The following is a 16,777-nucleotide window of genomic DNA, read 5'->3' on the forward strand; positions in this document are numbered from 1 at the left end:
AGATACATAAACATACAAACATACTTACAAAGTCTAAGCAAATTTACTCGTATTAGAGCTGTTATCTGAATGATGATATTTAACATCAGTTACAGTTTAGTTCCCTTATCTCCCCTGCGAAATAGCTATTTCAGAATCTGTTATGAGAGTAAAACGACAGCATCTTAGGGAAAACAAGCTTTCTCCAGCTTGTCTGCAATGGAGCAGCAAGGTTTATGCAGCAGAAGATCAGAAGAAAGAAGAAAGGGAAGCAAACCATTATACTGTGGGGGAGGACTTTCATAGCCACTGGGCCACCCAAAGTTGAGAGAGACACTTCGTACCGCAGTGAAACTCTGTGATTCGAAGAAGAGATATGAATGCATGAGAGTGGAGAATGGCAGAAGAAAATGACCCAAGTCTGAATTACCACCTCCACCTGCACATGAGGAACACAGGGACCCATACACACCACAGTCATGCCGGTTCTGCAGGAGAGCACGGAGCTACCTCAGCTAGCTTTAACCTAGTCCCAGCTGTCACTGCATGGCTCTAAGACCCAGAAGCATCCGCAATATAGATGCCCCTTCAGGAAGTTAAATGCACCATACTGATTCGGTTCTGCATGTTTGATCTCTGTCTAAAAGAAAAATGCAATTTAAAAAAGAATCAACATTTGTCTAAACCCCAGGCAGTCTTCACCCCAGCCTTCCCATGTCCCCCATCCCAGAGCTTCTCCAGAGGGCTCTTCTCTCTCCCATCTCTTGTTCAAGACCTGCTCCCATCTCATGTTCAAAACCTGCTCTTGATGGGGCCAGCGGAGGGGAATCCAGCTTGAACAGAAAGCCTTTCGAGTCCTCCCTCACTTTTGAAGCCTTTATATTTTTTTAATCCCTCCTCTGCCGATTTTGTCCCCTCTTCCCCCCTCCCCTTCAGTGGAAACTTTCTACCCTTTACAAGCCTGGCTCTCTGCAGAAAATTGATTTCCCCTAGGATACAGCCATTCTACTGTTCTTCTATGCACGGTCATTAATGACCATCCTGTTCACCACAGAGACAGACACGGTGGCACTCCTGCCCAGCTCCTTAGCACAGGGCGCACACAGGGGGAAGATCTGAACAACCTCAGAACTTAACCATGCCAAGAGTTCATCATTTCCAGAAAATACCATACGAAATCTCCAAATGAGCTATTATGAGAGTAAAGTAATTCTTGCTGGTTTCTGTCACTCTTTGCTCCCACTGCACTAGATGAAAATTTTTAAATCTCCCCCAAATAATGACTGTTACGTAGTACCCTCTCTCCCAGAGCCATGTGGGAACAAACTCTAAATCAGATGTGACGAGCTCATGTTGGTTTTGTTTGGGCACTGGTATCAGCATATCCAAGGGCAGAATGTATTTCAGCACAGCCTGAAAAACCTGTCTGAAGATGTGAGAAAATACCTGGGTTGCTGCACTTTTTGCTGTTTTAGCTGCTTTGCAAGCTGTGTACCTGCTGGCTTCACCATCTCAGAGAGATCTGCAATCTCACATTTGATTGCAGTGAAGTCCCGTCCTTGGAGTGACAGACAATTCTCCCCTTAGCTCTTGGTGGCTCTGATGCCAGTGGGTAAAATACTGCACTCACAAAACAGCTTAAGCCTTCTCTATAAACATCTTGGGGATAGACTGTAAATCGACTCCCTGTCTCCTGCTTGACCCATGGGGTCCTTGCAAGAACCTCTCCTTGTCCCTGCTGGTACAGGGAGGTACAACAGAAGACTGGAAGTCGTCAGTAAGAAAACGGGGTAGTCAACACCTCATCTTCTTCCATTTCCAACCAAGGATTTTTATGTGAGGAAGTTAATCTTGCTTACTGAGTTGCATTACTAGTTTCAGCGGGAGCAAAAATGAGGAACAATATGAATAAGGCCCGAAGATGTATATACAGCTTTTTTTTTTTTTTTTAGTCTAATTCAGCTTAGTTCCAGTGAATTTACCTCAAACAAATAGGAGCACTATCTTTAAATCAAAAGGTAAATTTAAAACAAAACAAAACCTTTTTAGTGACTGGTGAACAGAAAAAAATCCACCCCTAAAAATTAGTTCTGAAACTGGGAGAAGGGCTTAGCCACTGAACTGCAACTTGGTCTGAAAAAAAGTCAACACAGCTAACGCCTGATGCAGCTCTTCAGAAATGCTGGCGTGTGTAAACTGCCCAAGCCAAGAAATCCATATTTAAAGCTCACATTGTCCAGCTACGCTCTATATTTGTGCCAGGATTTCTTTATATAATTCTCACTAACGCTGGCTGATGTTAGCCGAGGAAATCCTCCACAGACAAACAGGACAATCCACCCCACAGTAGGTTCCATAAAAATCACACGCTGTATGGAAATTTCCAAATACCTCAGTACAATATGGGTGAGTTAAGGATAAAGTTTCAGCCTGAACTCCATAATTTCCTGCCTTTTGCTAGTCTACACGGCTCTTTAATGTTATGTTAATATCATTTTTGTGGGTGTGATTGAATTACCCGCCGCTCTTGATGCCAGCATTAGTGGATTTCTGTGTAATAGGAGAGCATGCTTTACTGCACATACTGTTACTAAATACCATTAAGCAGACCAGCTGCAGACCTCCTGATAGCAGGACTGGAGGGCTACCTCGTTAGGAAACGACGAGCACTTCACTTCTGGCACACAGCCTGGATCCCGCGAGCCCTCAGCAAGTCAGACTCACCTCGACGTCCCCACCAGACGGCCTACTTGCAAATAGGTCCCCTGGCCGGAAAAAAAGCCCAGCCTGGGGAATCTGCTGACAGTGCTGAGATCCCTCTCACGAGCTGAACATCCCAAGTCCTACGCGGTGCTGCCGTGACTTGGCAGTCTGAAAAGATAGAGATGTATTTACGTGGAGACATTTCGACTCCAGGTGCAACGGAGGGCTGCTAAATCCTCCGCTGAGAGCACGCCTCACACACTGGTGATGGCTACTAACTAGTGGCGCAGTCCTTTAAAAATCCCTTTCAGGAGTCTTTGCGGAGAGATTAAAATGCCACGCGTACATGAGTTGTAACAATTCTAGAGCAGCCTCCGAAGGGAGATTTAACACAAGCTTCCCCATCAATGTTGCACCGCTAACCAGCGCCTACTAAGCGAACGACGAGCCTCGCTACTGTGCAGAAATATCCCTCTTTAGAGGAGGACTGCATCAGGGAAGAAAACAGGGCGGGGGGGCAACAGACAGAAGCATGAGGGAGGACAAGGAATTTAAGTCTGTTCCACGTAGTTGGCTCAATACACACTAAACTGTACTGACAGACAACACCATCCAAGGAGTTGCAATGTTTTCCAGTCACTCTTCTTGCCACTGACCCACCTCTTCCTCGCTACAGAACGCCTGGTATGCTGGCTGGTAGAGGTACCTTACCCCGCACCAGCTGCTAGCACCCACCCAGGAGCAGCCCCACCTTCCCAACGTACCGTGGGAGCAGCGTGGCAGGGACACAGCAGGGACAAGCGATGAGGGCTTGTGGTTACAAGTTCTTGTTTCTCTATATTTAAGCATAGTTAAGAACCAACAAACAAATGCAGGAATCTAACAAGAACTAACAATTGCAAATCCATGTTACAACAAAGCCAGCTTTTTCTTACCACTTGCTGAAAACAGAGATGAAACAACGAGAAGTCCTAAAAGCACTGATGGTATTTAATACCTGTATCATTATAGACTGTCTCCCCTGTCTGTAAGACCTGCAATCAATCACGTCTTTAGTCCAATTCTTATGTCAGGCAATGAGCAAAATCATGGCATGAGACCCCGCTTCGATTTAAACCCCACTAATGACTTTGTCATATTCCATTTCGTTCCACTGCAGCCATCAGTTTTCCCTTCCATTTAGAAGCAATTGCTTTCATTTCATTTTATTCTGAGAGTCAAGATATTGCCCTACATGAATCCTTCAGCTCCTTGAACTAGCTGTATGTTTGTATATGTGATAGGAATTCATTTGTTATGCAATTCATAAGGCACTGAATAAACTTTATATTGAAATATTTGCGCTAAATTATCGTAATTTAAAAAACTTTATAGCCATATGCCATTTAGTTGACAAACCCAAATTTGGTGTGGATTTAAGTAAAGCGGAGGGGACAAGAAACATTAAAGATTAATAGAAAAATGACGTTCTACAAAATTAAGTTAGGTTTGGCTTAGATCCAACTTTTTAAAATAAAGCTTTGAGGGTGTTGCAGTTTTCTGATTGTATGGGATTTTGTTACTCAAAGCCGAGGATGGACAGACATCTGATTTACAATTAAAGATAATCCAAACCTCAGAGGTGGAGCGATGAGCTCCTGTTTCTGACATAGTGCCAGTACCAGTGCACTGTGACCTCCACAGAGCACATATTGCACCTCCGTACACTCCCGTTAGGACACCACAGCAGCTTCTGAGCATCATGGCTCCTGCTTAGGAACACTGATGTTCCAGTACTACCTCCCATCCACTTAAGGACAAATACAAACAGATATGGCCACATAAACTATACATAATAACAAATCTCCATAAACATGAAAAGGAAATTACTTCTAACCTCAACATTTAAATGACCCCTGCAGTTCTTGATGAAATTATCCAAAGCCTGGAGAAAATCATCGTATAATCAGAGACTTAAACAGCTCCATCTATTTTGATTATTAAAGAAAAAAAGTCTGAAAAGTTACTGATTACCATAACTACATCTGGGAGGAGGACAAGGGGAGAGGGAGATAATCTGAAAGGTCCTTAATCTGATTACACCAAGAACCAACAGGTAAAAATCAACACCAGAAAGTTGATTTGGAAGTCGGTCAGAAATTCTGACCGGAGAACGCAGTTAACCGGAACAAATTGTTAGCAACAGCAGTAGGTTTGCTGTTGTTTTCCTATCTCCAGATCCTGGGTGTGTGCTTTTCTGGAACATATTCTTTACAGCAAAATAAATTGCTATATTCAGTCCAGGAGCAAATAAGGGAAATTTAAGAACCTGAATCAACCAGATAATAATGGTAAGACCATCCCTTGGTCTCTTTTGGACCTTAAATTCTATGAAACTGTGAATTATTTTATCCCTTTTAATTACTAGTTCCCTACTATAAAGAAGCTAAAAAGTTAATGTTCTTCTTGGATCAGTGAATTACAGAAAATAATTGAAGTTTCATAATTGGATTATAACCCCAGGAGCATATGGAAATGCTGAACTGGGAAGCTAAAGTAAGGAAAGCATGTCTGGGTTTTTTTTTTTTTTAATGTGATCACCAGGCAGTAATAGCCATAAATGCTGTACTTATTACCTGTATTACACTGAAACAATAACATGGTTGTGATCCTGCAATAACTGCTATTTGAACAGACTGCTGTGCATCCATGAAGCTTATATGAGGCTGGGTATCTGTTAGCAGAGAGCTTATTTCATAATAGGACCCATATTTCCACATTGCTGTTACCTTCATTATTTTATTTGGGGTTGCCCCCAGAGCTGTGCCTAGGTACTTTCCAAGAGAACCAAAATCCACTGGTCTCCACTCCCCCTAGAGTTCATGATGGGGACACAGAAAATACATGCCCAAAGAAAGAAAAAACCTTTTCAGATCTGTCAGGTCAACATCTTTTAAAAATTAGGCTGAAAACATTCCATCTCTGTTTTAGAATAAGGCAGACATAAAACCTCTGACGTAGTTGCAAAAATTCTAAGAAATTCCTTCTGTGGCGAACATCTTGAAAAAAACTAAAGACTTTTCAGTTTTTAACACAAACCTAGCAGCAGCGCTTGCCACACAAATAATTCTGGGAAGTTACCAAATACTTGGAATGAAGGACATTGCATACTGCATAGCACAGAGCTCTTGCCGATGCTTGTTTGGAACGGTATGGGAAAGTCTAGCAGCTGAACACAATGACATTTTTGTTTTCGTGCTGATAATATTCAATAGCTTTGCCATCAAAGTTGGCCTGCCACTTCCTCTTGTATAGAAATTACAGGCATGCTCTAAGGTTCTTGCCATTAGCTGGAAGCAGTGCCCAGGTTATTCCTGGTTGGGTTTTTTTTGTGTGGTTGTTTTTTTGTTTTTGTGGGTTTTTTTGTTTGGTTGGTTGGGTTTTTTGGGGGAGGAGGGGTGGGTGTGCATTATTAAGCATAGCTGGTATTGTTTCCTTCCAGCAAAACTTTAGGACAATGTATTTCTCAGACAGACCAGAACATTATCTGCGTCATACCTTCTAGAGAAAGGTTACAGAAACATTTCTGCTACACAAATGTCAACATGAACAGTCTGTCTCCATCATCTCCCAAAAGTCAGTGACTCCTAAGGAGTATAAACCACATCCCAGTTAGAGAACTTCTTGCTTCTTTCTCTGCTCTCTGCACATGTCACACAGCCATCAGTTCTGCTCTCCCACTGTTGCCATCAATTCTCAAAGGACAACAGGTCAGAAAGACCCACTGAACTTGACACCACAGAATTTAGAACAAATATCAAAAACACAAATCTAAAAGATGTGGATGAGCTTCAAAACAGAAGAACCAAACATAACCAAAACTTTCGTTGCCACCATTCCCATTAAAAAACAAAACAAAACAAAATACAAAAACTCAAAGTATAGCAGTGAAGGAACCTTTAGCAAACCACCAGCACATCAGTCTCCTCACTGGAAAGCAGAAACCAATCATGAGTTTTACTGAATGCCTTGATGGGGTGGAAAATTCAGATTGTCAAGAGCCCCATGGTCATAAAGGCCCTTCCACAGAGCAACACCCACATTACAAAACCAGGCATTCGTCTGACAGACATGCACTGTGCAGAGCCTGTCTGTCCTTTGGACAGTTTTTGGCCATGAGCATTTTCAGACTCTTAAATGCTTACATCGATAAGGGAATGATAACCTCATGGACGGATGGTGATGCCATAGTTGACTGGCTGCACACAAAATATGCTGGAGAAGTGCAGAAAGAAAGAGGACGAGGAAAGACTGGAAACACGCACATCTCGGGTCAGAAGCAGCTCATTTAAGTGTGTTTGTCTTCTTTCTATCTCAATACCCCTCCTGCACAGTAAGCAAAACAAGTGCTGTTCCAATCATGCCCTTCACATCGCTACACAGAAGACTCAATATTTCTGTTATGAGCTCTCTGTTTTGTTGTAGGGTTTTTTTCCCAAGGACTTTAATTAAAATTCATCAGAAGAAATGTTTTCAGCAGCAGTGTCTGAGAACGCTGCCTCCTCCCCTATCTTCCATTAAATCAGGTTCATCCAACTTGAAAGGAGATGAGAAACTCTCACTGACACTCTGTCACACTCCAGTGAAAAAAGACGGGCACATTCAAAACAGGGAAGAGTGCAGGTGCTCATTTATTACTTTACACAGATTATTTTTCTGCCTTTCTTCCTGACAATGGGAACGTTCACATCCCAGATGGAGCTCTCTGTAGTGCTGTGGGCATTTGCTGACCTAGAGTTTTGTTTTCCCTGATGAAAGAGGCTAGGTAAGAGAAGGATCGGTTCATTACCTACTGGGGCAACTTTAATGTTTGATTTTAACAATAGAAGACATTTGGAGATTATTTTAATGAGGAATGAATATACAAATAATTTAAAAATATCAGGTAAAGGAAAAAAAAAACCTGTGCACATCCACATCCATATTTACACGCCACAAAGATGTAATATTTATATAACTGAGTGCAAAACCGTAAATCTGTTGATTTCAGAAACCAAGATCTCGTTCACATGAAATACAAGTTACCTGCCTTGTACGAATTCAGACCCAGAGAGCAACCTCACAGTGTTTCTAACAGCATTAATAAGAACCATCACTATGAAGATGTCTTCAATGCTAGAATTAAAAGTCATATTCACAGCATTAGGTTCTTCTGCTTTTATGTCTACTTTACACATCCCTAATGTTCACCATTTGGTTCCTGATCAAAGGCATTTTGACTTAAAAATATTAACATAAAGTTTATTTTTTTCCCTTCCCTGTCCCTCTTAATAAACTTTTCTTAAAAATCCCTGATAAAAAGAACTTGAGAAGAATATAGATTTCTCCAAGCTAACCCATCAGTGTGTTTTTCTCTGTCTTGAACAGACACACTAACAAACGAGAGGAACAAACTCATGCAGTTCCCTCGTTGCTTTGAATCACCATAGTTAGTCCAGCAGGACACCTCTGCTGTGCTTGGTCCAACAGTACACCCTTCTTGGGACTTGCCTTTCCCGTTTTTACTTGGAATAAGCAAACCCGGGGGGGTTTGGAGGGGTTTTTAATTTTCCTCAAGTGTGGCCATTTCTTTGGTTCCCATGAAGACTGATCCCTTCAGCAGACTTCAGAGCCATTCAGAGTTCTCATTTTACCAGGATATACCGAACCAAAACATCCACAAAGGTTTAAGAAGGAACTACTCTATATGGTACCACATGGTTCCTGTAAGAGCTAATCCCACTGAACGAGCACTCACCTTCATGCCCTTTCAGTCTCTGCTATATCACAGAGCAATGGTGTCAACTGATACTGATTACAGGAGAGACATAGATTATATGGTTCTGTTTGAATTAATATTGAAGCCACGGTACACGTCGCTTTAACATACACAAGGTTACAGAAGACAGGCAATTCCTTTAAGTCTCCAAAGGTTATTTCTTAAAAATACAAAAGGAGTGATGGACTAACACTCTATTGCTGTGCAGAGTCAGAGAGTTTGGGTTTTGCCTTCACCAGGGCCAGGATAAGAACACCAGTTTACACTGGGTAAAAGTTTGGTCAGACTTCATTGTAGAACACAGGATTTACTCCAGGAATTCTTTTGGTCATTTTGGTTTTGAACTCACTATGGGGATTTCATCTTGGGGATTTTATTTTGGTTAATCTTTATTTTATTTATGGTTCACAGTAATTATTTTTAATTAACCTTTTAATGAAGAAAAAGGAGAAAGGAACTTCTCTCTTCTTTTACTTTCCCCACACCTTCATTTCATCAGTTCTCATATAATATGGACTTCTTGTTTTCTTCACAAAAGAAAAGGAAAATAAAAACAGCTGGAAATTTCAAACTCTTACTGTCTTAACATATGGCAGAAATGGCCATCATGAACTTGCTATAAAGCTCGGTTTAATTGAAAATGTTATACTTGTTGCAGCTGTTAACAAGAAACCCTGTCCTGAAAGGCACCTTGAACCCCTCTGAAACTTTGATGAACTCAGCAGTTTTCTGTGGGGGCAAAAGGAATGCACACAGTTCATTTCAAAAATAGTCTAGGTTTTAAGTAAAGTAATATGTGTATTTTCAATTAATAACCTCAGTTACATTATCCTCGGGGCTAGCCCTTTAGTAGAATCCAAACAGTGGCAGCCTGAATATTTATGCAGACATTCCACAGGGACAAAACCAAGGACATTCAGAACGGAACGAGAGGCTAAAATCTCACACTCGATGACTTGTCAAGGAGACAATCATCATACCTTTAGAAAAGGGAAAAAAAAAAAACCCCACACAAAAACCAAAAACCCCAACCCAAAACCTTGAGCAATCTGCACAAAACATGGATCTAGAAACTATATATGCCTGAGCAGCATACAGACTTGCTCCTACTCAGCTTTAGATATTTTTCCTATTCTTTTAATTAAGTCTTTTAATTTTACCCTGGACCACAAAGAAGTCAAAACTTGTTGAAGGGTGATGAGATAGCTAATCCAAACAAGAACAAAGCAAATGGAAACAGAAGATTTCCAAAGGTACATTATAGGCGCAAGGGGGGAGGACTAAATCAGGACAAAAACTTGTTAGTTTAAACTATCAGACACTAGAAGTTTGAAGTAGCTTTCTTTCAGACTATAGACTGGGCATGAAAAATTCATGACTGAAGCAAGATGGACAGGGATTATCTTTTGAATACATGCCAATGTCTTAATAGTGCAATGCGCAAGGCTTTTTTGAAGTCAAATGTTCTTTTTAAGTCAACTTTTCAAATGGTGTGGGAGGGAGATAGTTTATATCTCTTTTCCCAAATTCCTGTTCTCTTCTCTGGAATTTTTTTATCTTTTTTAAAAGTTTTGGGTCTCGGTTTTATTTAGTGCAAACATGTAAGAGAAGACAGACAGGAAGACCAAAATCCTGAGAGACAGACTGTGAGTTTTTGAAATTAAAAATGTTTCAAAGTAATAAAGCTGAAATGTTTAATTCGTGCGCGAGATTTCCTTCAATCTATCTCCACCGGGATGTAGTTAGTAAGAATGGGATGTGTCCAGTATACCAACAGGGCACTAAGCCATCTGTGTACGTTCTTAAGAGAATTTTGGAATTCTTCTGGATGACATATGACACCATGCATGAAAGTTAGTGTGACAGATTATGAATATTTCATAAGAAAGATGATCATTTATATTTTGCTTGTACAATGACACACCATGCACGTTTTTCTATCTATAGTCTATAATTTTGCATCTTAAGGTTGATTATCTTTCCTTTTGATGAAAAGCATATTTTGACTGGGAAGATACATGTATAATGGTGTGTAGCACTGCACCAGCAGAGACAGTGTACCACAGAGAATGAAATGCTAATGATGTGATATTTACTATTATTTTCATGAAATATTTAATCATAAAAATTCTGATGAACAATATGATCATAGACAGGTATAAAGCCTCTTTTTTTAAAAACCTCAAGAAAAGTTGAGAGAAGTCAACGTCCATTTTTGGAAGTTCCTTTACTCAGTGTTTATGAAAATCCAGAAGACACATATGTAACAGAACAACATATTCTTGCTTGCTAAACATTCCTATTCACTCTTGACAGACTCATTGTATAAAGTCTCAAAAGATAGAGTGCAACCTAACAGCTCCCTGCTGCAAAAGAGGATTTCATGCAACTTTGCTGGACAGGTATTAACCCAAAAACTGAGTATTAGAACCACACAAAAAGAAAATCTTCCAGCAGCAGTTTTTTATTTACTTGGCTACTGTACAGCCTATGATGACTTGTTTTCCTTTAGTTATATGAACAGTTTGACAGATTACTGTGACAAGGTTACTCTTAAATTGATAAAAGGTTTGATAGTGTCAGAACATTTGTCAGAAACGTCTGACATCACGTGTAATGGACTCTGCTCTTCAAGCATCAACGGTACTCCAGTCTGCTGTTTTCTGTTTAGTGTGCGATACACACAACCTAAAAACACACAGAAGAAATACAGAAAAGCAGGCAGGATTCACCGAAACAGCCTGGTACTTTAGCAAATAATTCTGATTAAAGGGTTTCTCTTCCATAACCCACCTGGCAAAATGCAAAGAAATAAAAAATGTTACATCTTAGGGGGTGGCCTCCTTGCCAGAATAAACCTGGAAATGGGATGGGCTATGATAAATGTACATAGCCATAAGCATTTCCAGCATTCCCTGTAGTTCTGAGAGAGAAATATTGTGGGTTTAGAACATTATTCCTCAGACCTGCCAAATGTCATACATTGCAAGTGACAGTTATACTGCTGGCAGCCTTGTCACATGCTAGAGTGGAGGAAATAGGTTCAGAAGGACTCATTTCAGGCACTGGCTGCTAGCCTTGGGGAACCAGTGTCCTGGGCATAAGCTAGCTTTGGTGAATACCTCCCTTAAATGCAGCTCTCCAAAAGGCTCTCTTGTACTGCAAAATAATAATGTGGTTTATGGATTGGAATTCAGGTTTTCACCTCACATCTTGTAGCAAGTTACGCTTATACTTTATGCAGGAAGCCTAAGAGCCAGCACCTTCTGCTGTTTTGTGAATACCCGTTCACATGAAGTCTTTAGCGCGTGATGAGACCCCAGCCGTGGACACTGAGAGCGAGCTCAATAGAAGACAACCATTTCTGAAGAGACAAATCTATGTCTTGCTCACATAGCAAGCAGATTGCTGCTATACAGACTGCTGGGGGGAGGCAAGGGAGGGAAGAGAAGAGATTTGGACTTTTATGCACCTCTACTATGTAGCCATCTGCAAAGGTAAAAAAAACCCTTGCCGTACATTACTTTAAAAATCTACATTCTGCCATGACAAATTCTTGTATTTTCAGATGTTTACGTTTTCCTATATCATCTTTCCCTTTTGCTTTGATAAATACTTTTAATATTCTGAAAAAAAGACAGAATGACTCTCTGGTTTCTCCTCACTTCCATTCTGCCAAAGGATAGAAAAATCAGCAAAATAAATGTCAGCATTTTTTTTAAAGAGCATCTGTTCACACAGGAACTCCATGATAGCAAGACAAAGCCCTCTAATCATAGGCCATAAGTTTAGTGGAGCACATTAAAAATTGTGCCACAGTGCCGAAAGGAAGCTCTCAGATACTCGGTGTGCACATCCCATACGTAGACACAGGGAGGGACGTGCTCTCCGAACTTCATGATTCGAGTAACACCGCTAGTACCGCAGCCGACTTGCGCCTCACGCCATGACTGCAGCACTAAGCGCCAAAGCTGTGAGGCTCCTCTAGGAATACTTCGTTCATTCCCGATCAGCTGCTCAGCTGAAAGCGTTTGTCTGAACTTGGAAAGGGTCAGACTGAAAGAAGATGTATAGCAAATAGCTTTCTGAACGTCAGCAGACTACAGTCAATTTATACCTACTGAGGATCTGGCCCTTGAACTGGGATTATCTGTGACTGTCACAAGCGGGAAGTGTCAATGAATGTAGTTTAAACAAATGTCAGACAGGTACATTCGCAATTCAGCTTGCATGAAATATGAAAAATCACCAGCATGCTACACTCCTGTGAACAGTGAGCCAGGTCTACCTATATAGACTTTAATAGGAGAAAGTCACAGGGAAGAGTTTCAAGCTCACATAATTTTGCTGAAGTTCAGATATCACTTCAGTAAGACTGCTAGTTCCAGTCCTGGCCAGCCACGTCTACATAAAGCATACTTAGGGAAGCCTTTCAGCATTTTTGGTCAAAATCAGGAAATGCAAAATGACATAAAATCGTAACATCCCATTAAATTGTTACTCCTATTGCAAGCTTCAAAACAACAGCCATTTGGATTCAAGTCAGTAGATCAGCCCTAGACCATTCCTCACTTTACCAGACTTCATTTCTTGATCCCTGTTTGAAAGGCTGATCTGTGATGAAAAATGTCAGAAACACTGTTGTCTTCTGGAATAGACTATTCTATGGCAAAAGAAATGCCAGAGGTGAATTTTTATTTTTCAAATCTCTCCATGTTCTTACTTCGACACAAAAAATGTGTTATCCTAAATGCCACCCAGGCAATCTCTCGTTGGAATCTCAAACTGATTATTCCCTTCTCACGTCATCAATAATGAAGACTTTGGAAATCCAATCAGGTTCTCATTTCTACTCATTACCTACTACATTCAGTCAAGTGAGGAGGAGTTAGAAGGGTGCAATGTTTTAGGAAACAGTTCTGTTGATGCATAAGGAGCAAAGAGCTCCCTTCTCCTGCCTCTCCAGTTTCAACAGGCATAAAACACAATAAAACTGATATTTATCAGTATAATCTGCAAACATTACTCTCAAGATAAACGGGGAGGTGGAAGGTGCTTTCTACATCATCAGTTTTCAGTGGAACTGCAGTTAATTAGATGTTGAGGCCACCTTCAGTGGGTTTCATACTTCTCAATCTTTGAGCCCAGCAATGTGTGACACAGCAACCTAAAGATGTGATAAATGACTGAGGTGGGAACACCCGCGTTTTGTTGTGCACCAGGTTATGATTCACAGATCACTGCAACTGTAAAATCTGTCATTAGGGAGGTCTTCTTGCCATGCAAATTCTCCTTTTCACATAAGAAAGAAACCAGATTAAAATAAACTGAAGTCAGTGTGAAGGCCCTCATCTCTCTGTCCCCCAAAACTCATTACCAGGTTTTCAACAAGCATTAATTAGTCACTCAAACGAAAGAAATAATGGTTAGCCTTCAAGTGCAGGAGGCTTCTGATGTCTTTTTGTGGACATACCTTAAGTGTAAAGCAAAAGGCTAGCTTTGACATGTTCCTACCCAAAAGACACAGAGTATTTTAAGTGCACTTACGGCTGGCACAGCTTGATAAGGTCCTGGTCAGTGGTGCCGGGTGGAAGGCCTCGAATGTACAGGTTGGTTTTACTCAACTGCTCTCCGCTGCTGTTGTTGCTGCTGTTGTTGCTGCTGTTTGTGCTGGGGCTGGGAGGAGCCATGGGGTGGGGAGCTGGTGCATAGGACTGCTGGAAAGAAAACAAAACCAAAGGGCTGTTACCGGAAAGCGGAAGCGTGGCGGGCTCAGGTGCTTCAGCCCGGTAACGCCAGAGCTACACACCAAGGGCGCGCGTGCCCTGCCCTCCCTGCCCGCCGCCCACTCCCGCAGCGCCTGCGCCCACCCCGAGCCAGCAGCACCTTCCAGAACGCACAACGAGGCCGAGGTTTCCCGTTGAGCCATGGCTATGAAGGGCATTATTTTACGTTGTTTTTTAATCTGGAATTTAAGTAGCCAGATGACAAGCCTATTTTAGCCAGATCGCAAAATAAAGCTCTGAAATGACAAATACTCGAGAGTAACTGGTATTGAAGAAGTTAAACACAGTCTGCTTTAAGAATATTCTAAGACAAAAATAAGGGTATCTAGCCAAAGGCATGGGAGCTGATGCCAGAAGCCTAGTAAATCTTTTCTAAACACGAGGAGCATCCAGTACACGCACAGTCAGGTGGCAGAGAGTTAGCTAGCCTGGGAGGGGAAAAAAAATCCAAAGCAGCCCGAGAAGACTCTGTCACTAGGGATGTCTTTCACAACAGAGAAACAAGGTTTGGAAAAGATGATCAGGCTAGGACCTCCCACTCTTAAAACCTTACCCACTTCTGAAGAACCACAAACCACACACAAGAACTGAGAAATATCACTTAAGAAGGGAGGCATTCTCACAGGGAAAACACTACTCTCCCCTAAGTCCCTGATAAGTACATGCTGTGAAAGACGACAAAAATTAGCTACGCACCCCCGATGTGGGGCCTGTAAGGGGATGTAAGCTGCTGCAACCATCCGCAGCTCTCTGACCATCAGCATATACGTTTGCAGCACAGGGTGCTTGTCATGAGCGTGAAGGGGCGGTTGGAAGGAGGCAGTCGTGTCCGGTCACCCCTGCGAGCTACGCAGAAAAGCTGAGCTCCAGGGGGGAAGCTGGAGGAGCTGGGGATGCTACGGGCTGAGGCTCCAGCTGGGCAGCCGGGGGAACCGGAGTCAGAGCTCCAAGGACTTAACCGCCTGCTGAGAGGGGGCAAATCCGGTTTCTGCGAGCCCATCAGCTTATTCTGCTAGCAGCACAACTGCAGGTAAATGCTGGGCCATGCTAAGGTGACTGTGATGTGCTAATGGACTAGTAAAAGCAAAACATACACAATTTTCATTTAAGTAGCAATGACACTTTAGCGACTTCTAATTCTGGATTTACGCCTTGAACAGAGAAAACACTGAAGTCTGTGGGTAATTCTGATCACACCAATCAACTGCCCCTTTAATTTCAGTGGCCCTACTTTAGTGCTTATAATTACACACACACTAAATCAGAGCCACAGTAAATGGGTATTTTTAAATTAATAGCACTGAACTCTTTCAAACAAGTGCCTTTACTTAGAAGAACTAAAAGAAGTTGGAGAACATAAGGGGAGCTTCGGTGATAGGTGAAGCTCAGAGGTTTTGATGAAATACAAAAAGCACCACACTGGCAGCAATGCCTTTCCTGCTGCCTTCTCCTTCCCAGTTTCTCCCATTTAAACCAGGAGAGTGGGAACACACCAGCAAGCGTCAGGATATCAGAATTCCTCTGCAATCTAGCCTGGTTGTAATGTAACTCAAGTAGGACCCATTAAAAGGCAAAATCAGTTTAACAGACAGTGCAACCGCCATGCTAGCAAGTAATGACACTTGCTCTCTTCTAACAGAGAAAGGGCAATGAGCTGCTTTCCCCGCGTATCTGCATAGATACTTTTGCTGACAATCAAAAGCACTTAATGCGTACGGATCGTATTTCTCTGCACACACACTTTATCACTGGGCAATCCTCACCCACCCAAGCTTCAATGTCGTTCTCCGAAACAGCGCGCTGAAGCAGCACCCCAAGTACCAGGATGGGGAACCGCCTCGACTGAGCCCCAGTGCTGTGGGCACGTCCTGGAAAACCAGGCACGGCTGGGCAAAACTGCAGGCAACAGTAACCTCCAGCGAATGCACAGACACATGCATCTTAAAACATCCTGGCAGAAAGCATACTTAAATCTCTGAGCGCTCCAGGGCCATGGCAAAGATAGATGTGACTGTGTGTAGCACCTGTTTGGCTTTAGCATACCAAAAGCTCGGGAAATAGCCCATGGTAATCTTGCACATTTTGAGCACTGGTAATGTAAAATTAAAAAAAAAAAAAAAAAAAAAAAATTAAAAAGGTCAAGGTAACATTCTTACTGCTTTACCCCACACCTGCAAGTTTACCATACATGCTGAATGCATGTAAATGACAGAAGGCTAGGACAGAATTTTCAGTAAGCCAGTGAAGTGCTATGTTCTTTAACTATTAATTGTTATTATTATATATGTCTTCGCAGGGGATAATGAGTAAATGGCTTATTCTCACGCCAACCCAATAAGCAGGAAAAAGAACAAGTGGAAATATACCTTTGAAATACAAGGAGCAATTTTCATTTTATTATAAGTTCTTTATCCTTACAGAGAGGAAAGCACTGGGGGCCTAATTCTAATTTAAGCTTAAGACATTTTATCCCTCTCGGCCAGCTGAAAGGGGACCGAGAAGTGAACATGAA

At 41.8% G+C, this 16,777-nt stretch overlaps 1 protein-coding gene across 3 annotated transcripts in view; it reads right to left on the bottom strand.

The window, feature by feature from the left end:
* The window catches only part of RBMS3 (RNA binding motif single stranded interacting protein 3), a gene marked incomplete at its 3' end in the record, with an annotated part of 447,733 nt that overhangs the window by 333,443 nt on the left and 97,513 nt on the right, over window positions 1-16,777 (bottom strand). For 2 of the 3 annotated variants that reach the window (XM_082015150.1, XM_082015149.1), the window contains exon 2: window positions 14,027-14,196. In XM_082015150.1, the coding sequence (XP_081871276.1) occupies window positions 14,027-14,196 (170 nt within the window). The remainder of the gene's footprint in view (window positions 1-14,026; window positions 14,197-16,777) is intronic. The other variant, XM_082015151.1, reaches the window with a different exon arrangement.

Source organism: Phaethon aethereus, assembly GCF_964289735.1.
Source record: "Phaethon aethereus genome assembly, chromosome: 2".
Taxonomy (NCBI): Eukaryota; Metazoa; Chordata; class Aves; order Phaethontiformes; family Phaethontidae; genus Phaethon; species Phaethon aethereus.